The sequence below is a fragment of the Moschus berezovskii genome, chromosome 3, assembly GCF_049115385.1.
Source record: "Moschus berezovskii isolate FMDL1 chromosome 3, NW_MosBer_1.0, whole genome shotgun sequence".
Classification (NCBI taxonomy): Eukaryota; Metazoa; Chordata; class Mammalia; order Artiodactyla; family Moschidae; genus Moschus; species Moschus berezovskii.
Window position 1 is genome coordinate 52103720 of NC_142462.1, and position 12081 is coordinate 52115800.

Consider the following 12081-nt stretch of genomic DNA (forward strand, 5'->3'; position numbering starts at 1 on the left):
TATTCATGGTGTCAACTATCGAAGTGACTATGCACCTGTTGGAAGATTCCGGCAAAAATGCAGATGAAATGGTACATGGAGGAGGAGAGAAAGCTGGTTTAACACCCTTAGAGAAGTAGCTACACAGATGTAACTGTGGGAACCAGCAAGAGGAAGATGTAGTAGGCTTTCTGTAACATGGAATAATCCGATGTTCCTTTGAGACGAGGAAGCAAACCATTCTCTTCATTTTCCTGTCTGAAGGAAATTCAAACTAATTTTGTTTTCAATATTTAAAAGAACAAAAGAACTCAAGTTGCAATCCCCAAATACTTGAGCACATAAATGCAAAAACTGTTTCTGTGTTTAACACTGCAAGATGGTCTGTGGAATTTGTCCACAAAGCACTCTAATCTTTCTGGATGTAATATATTCATAAGGCAAGCTTCTTAAAAATCAAACCTTTTTGAATGAATGTTACTCAACTCCTTAAATGTAAGCCTGTCTCTTAGTCTTTGTCTCAAAACGAAAGACAATAGTAAAATGTAGCTGGATAAAATTATCAGCCCTGTATATTATTAGACTAAAACTGGAAAAAAGACTTTGATGTTCACAAATTCAACACAGATGGCCTTGTTTTGACTTTCCTATTAGAAAGCCAAATTTACAGAATATGATCTTTTTTTCAAGCAAGAACTAAAGCTCCCTGAGGGCAAGAATTGGAACCTAATTCATCTTAAATTCCCTAAAACACCTCTATTTTATAACATATAAGTTCTCTATATATCATATATCTTTAACAGAGTAGGTACTAAAAATATGCAGATAAAGAATGAAATAGAGTAGAAATCTGAAAGAAGAAACTGTAATGATGAGGCTGGGTAGATGGCAAGAAGGAGCTGATTCATGAAGTCTTTTCACCTGTACCAAGGTGCATGGACTTCAATCTGGAACTGGTGACTTATGAGGAGCACGAAGCAATCAGGCTCTTCATTCTGTTCCTCCTATCTCCAAGTCAAGAGCACAGCCTGTGCAAAGGTAGAACAGCAAGAAGAGCTTGGTGCACGCAGCAAAGAAAACATAGCAGGTTGTGGCTGCCGCAACTTACTGTGCAGCAGGACTTGGAAGAAGATGAGACTGGAGAGCGAGGCAGAGGCAAGATCACTGAGGGTCTCCAGAGTACAGTAATTTTAAAGAACTGACTTTATCCAATAGTGTGATGACAGGCATTTGTATAAATGGTGGAAGATAGTCAGATCTACCTTTTAGAAGGAATATCTGTGGTCACGCAGTGGAAGACAGATTGAAAGTAGAGGATAGCCTGGAGACAGGGACCAGGAAGGAGCTGACTAGGGTTATGTGTTCATGCACCACAGTTGACAGCCAGGAAGACTGATAAATTGACCCTCTTGTCTCTGCTGGAACCCATTTTTTTCTGTCTCATATATACTGGACCTTAAACATAAATATAACTATTTTTGTGTTATTGTTGAATAGTTTTCACTTTCCAGAGATTCCAACCTTGGGCATATCTATAGGATAAATAATAGCATTATATGAATTGGATAAAATTTTTTTGCAGTGTTTATTTCTCCATATTTAATATAAATGAGCACACAGGCATGTATTTTGGCAGAACCTCTGTGTTATTAGTACTCTAGTGGAGCAAGTCTGAATCCATATAAACAACAGTAAAATAAGCTTCTTATACTCACTGTGAGCGTTGGACAGTCAGAGACATTCAGCTCTTGCAGGTTTTTACAGAGACCTAAATCAAACAAGTTACATATTACTAAAAAACATATTACAAATATTTAAACTTAAAGTTTTTCCACCCTACATTCAATGCTGTATATTCATTAGAAAGCAAACCAATACCCCTGGTAAGTAACTTGTTCAAAGTATATGGTTTCCTTTCCTAGAAAAATGATTTCTTTGGGCTTTAAAATTAAAATACGTTTATTATTGTTTGAGGATTACAAAAGGAAAGGGGATAAGAGAAAATTACTACTTTGGGGAAAAAACTGTATATACTTAGAGCTTTTTAGCTTCGAAGCATTTGAAGAAAACCAATTTGGTTTTTTTGTGGTGTGACATTTTTGTTAATTTGAGAGGTTGTGTTTCTTTTTAACATTATGAAAATTTTCAAACATACAAAGAAAGTTGAGAGAATTGACGGATTGTACAATGAATATACCCATCACCCATATTCTACAAATCATATTTTACTATGTTTGCTTGATCACATACCCACCTGTACATCTTTCTCTCTATTCCTCAATTCATCTTAATTTCTTATGCATTTTAAAGTAAGTTGCAGAGATCGGGACACTCCTCCCCAACAAATACTTCCGCATGAATGTCATGAATAATTCACCATGCATAGTAATTGACAGAATGTTTATATTTTAGGTTAGATATCCATAAACTTTACAAAGAATTTTAGATTGATATGTGGAGAATCAGAAAGGCCAAGTGCCTGATGAGTTCTGGGACCAGAGACACCTGCCCAGCTTGTGATCTAGAAGTAAAATCAAGACATAGGTGCAAAGAGCTAAACAGCAAAGTGTTACACAATCAGCTCTCTGGGTCTAGACTGGCATGAGTAAGACTCCATATCTGAGACAGAAGAGAAACAGTGAGGTATCACACAAGAGTGAATAGAAGGAATTCTTGGGGCAAAGAGGGGAGAAGGCATTCTAAATGGAGGAGACTCCTACAATCAGGAAAACTCCAGGCAAGGGGGTGATCCTGGCATTCACACTGAGACAATGAATAGAAAACACATCTGTTGTTCGTAACCTCAGAGCCCCACGGTAATAACAACAGAAATGTTATTAATTATAAATCCATTTTGAACATTTCTTCCTCCTTACAACTATGTCCTAAGTAATAAGTGCAAACCAGAATCAATTTCAGAATTTTAAAAATGAAAAAAATTCTTTAAAATGTGCAGATTTTGGAACTCATCAGTAATAATGAAGGGAAAAATAGATTCCAAAAAGATAACTAAATTTATGAGATTATTTATATTTTCAATAGCAGTTACTTGAATTCATGCAATTCAACAAACATTTAACAAGAACCTGCTATGTACTAGAAACTCTGCAGGTGCTGGAAATACAGCAGTGAACAAAATAGAGAAAAATTCCTGTCCTTAGGAAGTTTATATCCTAGTTGGGGAAGAAGGACAATAAACAAAAGAGGCAAAATACTTATTTTGACAGATGGCGATACATGCTCTGGAGAGAAATAAAACAAGAAATGGATTAGAGAATCACCAGTGAGTGGGAAGGGGTGCTACTTTAAATAGAGCAGCCAGAAAGGGTTTTGCTGAGGTGACATTTGAGCCAAGATGTGCAGGCGATGGCAAGGACAGTTGGCAATTTACCCTGAGCATTTATAGAGCCCATATTCAACATGATTGGTGATTGGGAGACAGCAAAGGAAACAAAAAAATAAGTTCAGCAGAACATCAGTTGGAGTCCTACTCTTGTTTGCACTTATCAAAGATATAAGAAGAATCCCTTTAATTTCTTGAATCTAGTTCAGTTTTCATAATGCTAAGTCCTAACAGTTTAACTGAGTTCTTCCCCTGGACCAAGAAGTGTGAAGTATTCAATGTGCTGAGCCTATTTCATCTTCCCCCAAAATACTAGAGGTAACATCAGTCCCTCTTCACAGATGCTGAAGATGCTGCTAAGTCGCATCAGTCGTGTCCGACTCTGTGCGACCCCGTAGACAGCAGCCCACCAGGCTCCTCTGTCCCTGAGATTCTCCAGCCAAGAACATTGGAGTGGGTTGCCATTTCCTTTGGTTAATTAATTAGTCTGAGATCACACATTTAAGCAAGTAATCAAGTTAATCAAGTTAGGCCTTGATTCACATTCAGAGCCCAAACATTTAGCCATGAAACCAGGCAAGCAGGAGGGCGTGGAGCTTTGTACACTACTTTCTACATGTACCTTTATTATAATAATTGGAATGCCTTTGCCTTAAAATAAAAAATAACTTGAGTTCTGTGTCTCCTGGTTTAGAGTTTATGGGAACGTGAATAGAATTTGTATCCTGCTGTTGGGTGAAAATTGTATAAATCTTGATTATGTTGAATTGGTTCATAGTATTTTTCAGGTCTACTCTTTCCTCCTACTTTTCTGTCTATTCTATTAATTTTTGAGAGTTTGATATTGAAACCCCAACTAAAAAATCTTAATTTGCCTACTTAAAAATAATTGTAATATATAGTGGAACTATATGTAACTTTGCTTTGTATTTTCCAAGTCTCCTGTAAATGTGTTATCATACTTTCATAATTTAGAAAAAAAAACTTGAAAATTTTATTTTATTCGTCAGTTGCAGTGTTCACAAAGGTCTCTATTTTTTTTCCTTTTGCAATCTAGGGACTGCCGTACCTCAGCTGGGTCTCATTCTTCCTGAACTGCTTTATTTAAGATTACCCAAACTTGGATTTCAAAGGAATACTTTCATTGTTCCATCTGTCGCACCAAGTAATTGGGACCAGCTGGATGTTAGGATGCGGGTGGTGACCATCGTAATCCTACTTTTCTTTTGTAAAGCCTCTGAGCTCCGCAAGGCAAGCCCTGGGGGTGCAAGAAACCGAGTGAACCATGGCCGGGCTGGTGGGAGCCGGAAAATCTCCAACCCGGTCAAACGCTATGCGCCAGGCCTCCCCTGTGAAGTGTACACGTACCTTCACGAAAAATACTTAGATTGTCAAGAAAGAAAACTAGTTTATGTGCTGCCCGACTGGCCTCAGGATTTGCTGCACATGCTGTTAGCAAGAAACAAAATCCGCATACTGAAGAACAGCATGTTTTCCAAGTTTAAAAAGCTGAAAAGCTTGGATCTGCAACAGAATGAGATCTCCAAAATTGAGAGTGAGGCTTTCTTCGGTTTAAATAAACTCACCACTCTCTTACTGCAGCACAACCAGATCAAAGTCTTGACAGAGGAAGTGTTCATTTATACACCTCTCCTGAGCTACCTGCGTCTTTATGACAACCCCTGGCATTGTACTTGTGAGATGGAAACGCTTATTTCAATGCTGCAGATTCCAAGGAATCGGAATTTGGGGAACTATGCCAAGTGTGAAAGCCCACAAGAACTGAAGAATAAGAAACTGAGGCAGATAAAATCTGAACAGTTATGTAATGAAGAAGAAAATGAACAGTTGGATCCGAGACCCCAACTGTCAGGAAAACCCCCAGTCATCAAGACTGAGGTGGACTCTTCTCTTTGCCACAACTACGTATTTCCCATACAGACACTGGACTGCAGAAGAAAAGGTTTGTAAGTTGCTTACTTTTTCACTTTTGTGGACGATTAAAAATGGTTTTTGAATGTTATGAATCCCTGCACCACCACCGCCCCCCGCCCATGACTTAGAATTTCTGGTGTCATTTCCACCATGGGAGATTTTAGTGAGGCTCTTGACATATTAGTGAAGACACTGTCAAAGTGTGGCCTGAGCACTGTTAATCTACCCTAGGACAACAAACAGTTTAATTGTCTCTTTCATTTCTGGCATGGGTTAATAACTTATTTGTAATATTAAATTAAAGCCAGATGTCATTGAATTAGGGTCGTGTAGAACATGGTATTATTCCTTCCAATTACTGTAAGGTGTTTTTTTTAAGAACAGAAAGGAAAGGTTAAGATGAACCAAGAGACTCCAGCACGTCTCAAAGAAATTATAGACAGGAATCTGTTAATGTTGAAGAAACAGAAGTCAATTTGTTGATTTATCAGCAAAGTCATGCTCAAGGCTTGCCCCCCTCACTCTGAGTGTGGAAGGTGGCACCTGGTTAGATCTCACCATGACCATGTGACACCAAAAGATTTGCTTACTGTGACACTCTGTGAATTTTGATGCTAAAGTAGAGCGATTACAGCATTGTAAGCTGAGAGATGCCATCATGGGATCCTCTACGTTTGAGAGAAAGTGCTCATTAATTGAGAACCTACTATGCTCTAGGTATTCCACATACATGCTGTCCACAGCTGCCAGCAAGGTAGTAGTAATATCCCCATCTGAGAGGGGAGGAGAAGGAGAAAGAGGCTGAGGGATATTCAGACACTTGCTTGTGTTCTCACAGGTAAGCAGCAAAGCTAAGTCCACCTGAGCCTGCTGGCATCCAGAATTAATCTAATCATGTTCAAACAAGCTCCTGAACAAGGGAAGCATTAAAGAATTCGAAGAAAGTCAGTACACATAGTTTCTCTGTAGCCAGATTGGGTGGAATTTCCCTAACACTGTTCCAGTGAGTACTTGGTGCTTCACGCCAAAGAACGTGTTTTACTAGGATTTTCTTTGTAGTGCTTAAAAACTTGAATTATATATTTAAAAAAACTATTACAAAGCTACTATTCATAGACTTGAGTTAGAAAATTACTTGATATTGCTGAGGTTCTATCCTTAAGCTAAAGTTCATTTGCACTTGCAATACCAGAGAAAATAGAGTTAAACTCATTAATTATCTGAGAAAAAATGCCATCAAAACAAAATTGAAGATTTCTACAACTAGACCACACTGTAATTTAAGAAAAGATAACATAGTAGAAAAGAACTTTCTTTTTTACTGTTTTTCTACCCTTGGGCCATTCCCTCTCCAGTGAGTCTATTTCTGCCTTTGTCTTTGTTTCCATAATATTTTTGTCTCTTGGCAAAAATCAACTTAGAAAAATACAAATTTATTTTTGTTGCTTTCCTTCCTCAAGTTATTGTTGTCTAAACACAACCTTTCAGATATGCCCCATGAATGCATTATCCTTGCTTTAGAAACACATATTATTTACTGGAAAGCAAAGTTTCATGACACACACAGTTAGTACATATCATCATACACTAAAGGACAACTTAAGTACTTCCACTTATTAATAATTATGTAAATCAGAACCTGTACTTTTTAGATTATAACATGAAGGGTAGTTTTTTCTTTTAATATCATCAATATAAATCTCTCTCACTATGGTTGATATCACTGTATTGATTCAGCTGATCATTTACTTTTCATTTTTTATTATATTGTTGATTCCCATAAGTTTAAAGTCAAGAATATTGTCTTTTAAATTCCCTTTGGTACTGCCTGGCACAGGGCCATGTTCTTTACATTGATGGCAATAATTGAGCTGCTTCTTTTGCTCTTACAAAGCAGTAATTTAAGCAACTTTTAAAAATAAAAATACATAGAAATTAAAAATCATGACTAGAATTCAAGTATGACAATCTGAATTTTATCCATTGTCATTTTCCTTATTCCATTCTACAAATAGATAATAAATGTTAGCTACTAAGAATGAATGTTTAGCAGTGTTCATCTCTTAACTCTCTGCCAGAATATAGTAATATTTTTGTGCTCCACATGTTGGACACCATGTAGGATCTCTTTTTTTTTTTTTTTTTTTAAGTCGCTTAGTTGTGTCCAACTCTTTGCAGCCCCATGGACCGTAACCTGCCAGGCTCCTCTGTCCATGGAATTCTCCAGGCAAGAATACTGGAGTGGGAAGCTGTTCCCTTCTCCAGGGGATCTTCCCAACCCAGGGACTGAACCCAGGTCTCCCATATTGCAGGCAGATTTTTTACCATCTGAGTCACCAGGGAAGCCCTAAAGAAGTCAAGAGTGGAACTAGCAGTGATATTAATGAGAAGAAGTGTTAGTCGCTCAGTCATGTCCGACTCTTTACAACCCCATGAACTGTAGCCCACCAGGCTCTTCTGTCCATGGAATTCTCCAGGCAAGAATACTGTAGCGGGTAGCCATTTCCTTCTCCAGGGGATCTTCCCAAACCAGGGGTCAAACCCAGGTCTTCTGCATTACCGGCAGATTCTTTACCATCTGAGCCGCCAGGGAAGCCCATATTAATGTGAACTGCCATCTAAATGCTCTGTGTGCCCAAGATATAACAGTTTTAAGCATTGTCATTTAATCCTTGGAGATTCCCCAGTGGTTCAGTAGTAAAGAATCCACCTGCAATGCAGGAGACCTGGTTTCTGTCCCTGGGTCGGGAAGATCCTCTAGAGGAGGGCATGGCAACCCATTCCAGTATTCTTGCCTGGAAAATCCCATGGACAGAGGAGCCTGGTGGGTGATGGTCCATGGAGTCGCAAAGAATCAGACATGACTGAAGTGACTGAGCACACACACACATTTACTCCTCACAACCTTCAAAGAAATACTAGCATTATCATTTTATGAAGAAAGAAGCTGAGGAGTAGAGAAGCTAATGTGCCCTTTAAGGTCATGTAGGTAGTCCCTAAGCAATTCCCAAGCCATTGTTCACCATACAGTTCACCATATTCCATCACCTTCAAGATTTGGGGTATGCCTGTTAACGAAAAAGATTTTATAAAAGCCTTCTGGGTGCTTCCTCCCAGTATTGACTGTCTCCTTAGGCTCTATACAACACATCAACATGCAATCACACACAACATGAGTACAGATTCCCCTACCTTGGGAGTTATTCCTTCCCTAACTGACAGATGATGAGTCAGATGGTGTGAATAGGGTACCTAATACATACCAGTTTGACCACATAGACCTCAAAGATCACTATTTTTGCCTTAAACATCTGACAACAAGAAAAAGAAATAATAGCTCTATTCACTGGGAGGCAGGCACTTTGCCAGCAAAACAGTCTTTCAAAGGGAATAAATGTGAGATTAGTTAAAAGGCATATTTATGCCTTATTGAGATGGATGGATTTGGCAAAAATACGTGAAAGTAAGTTTTAAAACTTTTTAGCTTCACACTTACCAGAATAATTTGCTATTTTTAAGGATTCATTTTCCTGCTAAGATTAGGGCTGGGGAGAATTATGACCAAAAATTGCTCCCAGCTGCCTGCAAAGTTAATTTCACTATTAGTTTGAAGAGTAATTAGGAATATTTAATTGGCAATAGACAAGGTCATTTATGTCTCTTTACCTACCACTACCAAACCTTCAGAGTAGTTCTGACATTGCTGACAATCAAGATAGCCTACTAAATGGGAAATTACATGGAAAAAAATCCCAGTTTCCTCCTCAAAATCAGCAAAGTTTGGTGAGGGGAGAGGCAATGCTTGTCAGGGGTGATAATCAAGTAAATTTGGTATTTATTGAGGGTTTACCAAAATTATTGGATAGCAGCAAATAACCATGTGGTGCCTGGTCTAGAAATGGGGGCATTGACCAAATTTGACTTCTGGTCTCGGGACATTTATATTCATATAATCTTTATCAAAAGCAACCATATTTCACATCAATATTTGCAATTGTCATTTAATTTTAAAGTTAAAAACAAAGGACTATTTTTACTCATCAGTACAACAAATAAGATTTTTCAAGTGTTCTAAGCCTACTGGTAGAGGCTTTGCTTTGCCTTTACTGGTATTACTTGTGGATCCTATTTTTACCCAGAGCTGCTGGTAACAATGCCAAAGTTGGTTCTGCAATTCATATTCCTCTTCCACAGGTCTACCACAATGGTTAATCTGGGTTTCAGGGTGTTCTCATAAACATTTTTTCTACCCATTTATTTGCGGTAAACCTACTTTAGCTTGTTCTACAGTGGTTGCTTGGAAGGTCTCTTGTCATTTACTCTCATGCCCAACCCAGCAGATGTTGGTTCAGCAATCAAATCCTGATAAATAAGCTCCTTTCCAGAGCCTAGAAGATACTAACTCTGCTGGCAAGGAAGACCTCAGCCCTTAATGGCTTTGTAGGGTTTTGGTGAGGACTTGGGCTTTTATTCATACTGAGATGAGAAACAAAGGATTCTGCCATCTGGTAAAATGACAGATCTGATTTATGTTTTAAAGTCACGTGGACTTAGGACAATATTGGGATAATCCAGACAAGAGGTGATGGTGGCTTAGACCAATGTGGTCATCGTGAGGGAAGAGAGGGGAGGTGGGATCCTGGGTATTTAGAAATAAAACATTCCTCTTTTAAAAATCTGAGAAAATGCCACAACCATTCATCGTCAATAATTATTCTAAATGCTAAATGTCAAGAAATTATTTCTTCTGCCTGCCCTCAAGTGTTCTCTGCGGTTTTCACTTCTTCCTCGGGTCTCCGTCTCCTTGTTTACATGGAGTATGTAAGAGAGAATGCAGCTCTCCAGTCAAGGTCTCGCTGGTCCGAAAGGAGGATATTACCCCAGTGTTTCAACCTTATAATAAGTTCAGATCTTAAAATCTTTCACATATCTATGTGTTGGCAGACACAGCTCTAGGTCAGACAAGACAGGATCTTATCAGAGGATGGAAGTAAAGTCAATCCAAATTTTCAAAGCACTTTTACTATAAGAGGGCTCAATATTCTTATGGCTTCCCTGGTGGCTAAGATGGTAAAGAATCTGTCTGCAATGCGGGAGACCCAGGTTCGATCCCTGGGGTGGGAAGATTCCCCTGGAGAAGACAATGGCAACTTACTCCAGTGTTCTTGCCTGGAGAATTCCATGGACAAAAAGCCCGGCGGGTTACAGCCCATGGAGTCGCAAAGAGTAGGACATGATTGAGCGACTAACTTTCACTTTCACACTTTCAATATTGCTGAATCATTTTGGGCTTCAAAATCACTGCAGATGGTATCTGCAGCCATGAAATTAAAAGATCCTTGCTCCTTGGAAGAAAAGCTATGACCAACCTAGACAGCATATTAAAAAGCAGAGACATTACTTTGCCAAAAAAGGTCCATCTAGTCAAAGCTATGGTTTTTCCAGTAGTCATGTATGGATGTGAAAATTGGACTATAAAGAAAGCTGAGCGCCAAAGAATTGATAATTTTGAACTGTGGTATTGGAGAAGACTTTTGAGAGTCCCTTGGACTGCAAGGAGATCGAACCAGTCCATCCTCAAAGAGATCAGTCCTGAATATTCATTGGAAGGCCTGATGCTGAAGTTGAAGTTCCAGTACTTTGGCCACCTGATGCAAAGAGCTGACTCATTTGAAAAGACCCTAATGCTGGGAAAGATTGAAGGCAGGAGGAGAAGGGGATGACAGAGGCTGAGATGGTTGAATGGCATCACCAACTCAGTGGCCATGAGTTTGAGCAAGCTTTGGGAGTTGGTGATGGACAGGGAAGCCTGGCCTGCTGCAGTCTATGGGGTCACAAAGAGTCGGACACTACTGAGCAACTGAACTGAAACTCAACATATTTAACGAGCTCATTATTTCCCATGTGTTATTAGATAACTAATTTTGTTGCTGCCTAAAAACTACCACAAACCCTAGCAGCTTAAAATAACACACTTTGTTATCTCGCAGTTTCTGTAGGTCAGGAAGCCAGACATGGGTTAGCTAAGTCCACTGCTTCAGGATCTCTCATGAGGCTGCAATAAGGTATTGACCAGGGCTTGGGCTGTGGTCTCATCTGAAGGCTCAGCTGGAAAAGTATCTTCTTCCAAGCTCATATGGCTTGGCAGGATTCAGTTCCTTAAGGACTGAGGGCCTGAGTTCCTTGCTGGCTGTCAGCCAGAGGCCACCCTTAATTACTTGCCATGTAAGCCTCTCCAGCATGGCACCTTGCTTCATCAAAGCCACCAAAAGAGAGTCTGCTAGCCTGACAGACGTCACAGTTACTTATAACCTAATTATGAAAGTAACATCCTATCGTATTTGCTACATTCTATTGTTAGAAGCAAGTCACTAGGTTCAGCCCATAATTAGGGAGAAGAATTTACACGACAACATGAATATCAGTAGAGGGATTGTTGGGTGCCATTTTAGAAGCTGGCTTATTTATTTGTGATATATTAGGCATTGTTCTAAACCTCCTTCATGAAGCTTTCATGGCTAGGAGGGTACAAAAATGAAAAAAAATCAGTAAGATGTACACTGTGTCTGATGTTGCTATCTACTATTGAAAAAAAACAAAACACAGAAATGGTATTATTACTGTTGTCTGCTTGAGAGCAGAGAGATGTCATTTTAAATACAGAGCCAGAAAGGTCTTATAGCCGTCCCAATATATTGTTTCCACCCCTGTTGCTGCCCAACACTCACTTTACCCTACACATGCCAAGTTTGAGGATTCTAGGCAGATGGGCAGCATAAATGAGACTGAAAGGTACCATGACTAGCCAGCAGAGCATAGCAGTT

General features: G+C 39.1%; 2 protein-coding genes across 2 annotated transcripts in view; one reads left to right on the plus strand and one right to left on the minus strand.

Moving 5' to 3' along the window:
* The window catches only part of FBXL13 (F-box and leucine rich repeat protein 13), a 238177-nt gene that overhangs the window by 124217 nt on the left and 101879 nt on the right, over positions 1–12081 (minus strand). Inside the window, exon 10 of the mRNA XM_055420161.2 lies at positions 1695–1747. Coding sequence (XP_055276136.2) covers positions 1695–1747 — 53 coding nt within the window. The remainder of the gene's footprint in view (positions 1–1694; positions 1748–12081) is intronic.
* LRRC17 (leucine rich repeat containing 17) overlaps positions 1–12081 on the plus strand; it is a 40135-nt gene that overhangs the window by 17918 nt on the left and 10136 nt on the right. The window contains exon 2 of the mRNA XM_055420714.2: positions 4380–5285. Coding sequence (XP_055276689.1) covers positions 4514–5285 — 772 coding nt within the window. The 5' untranslated portion in view covers positions 4380–4513. The remainder of the gene's footprint in view (positions 1–4379; positions 5286–12081) is intronic.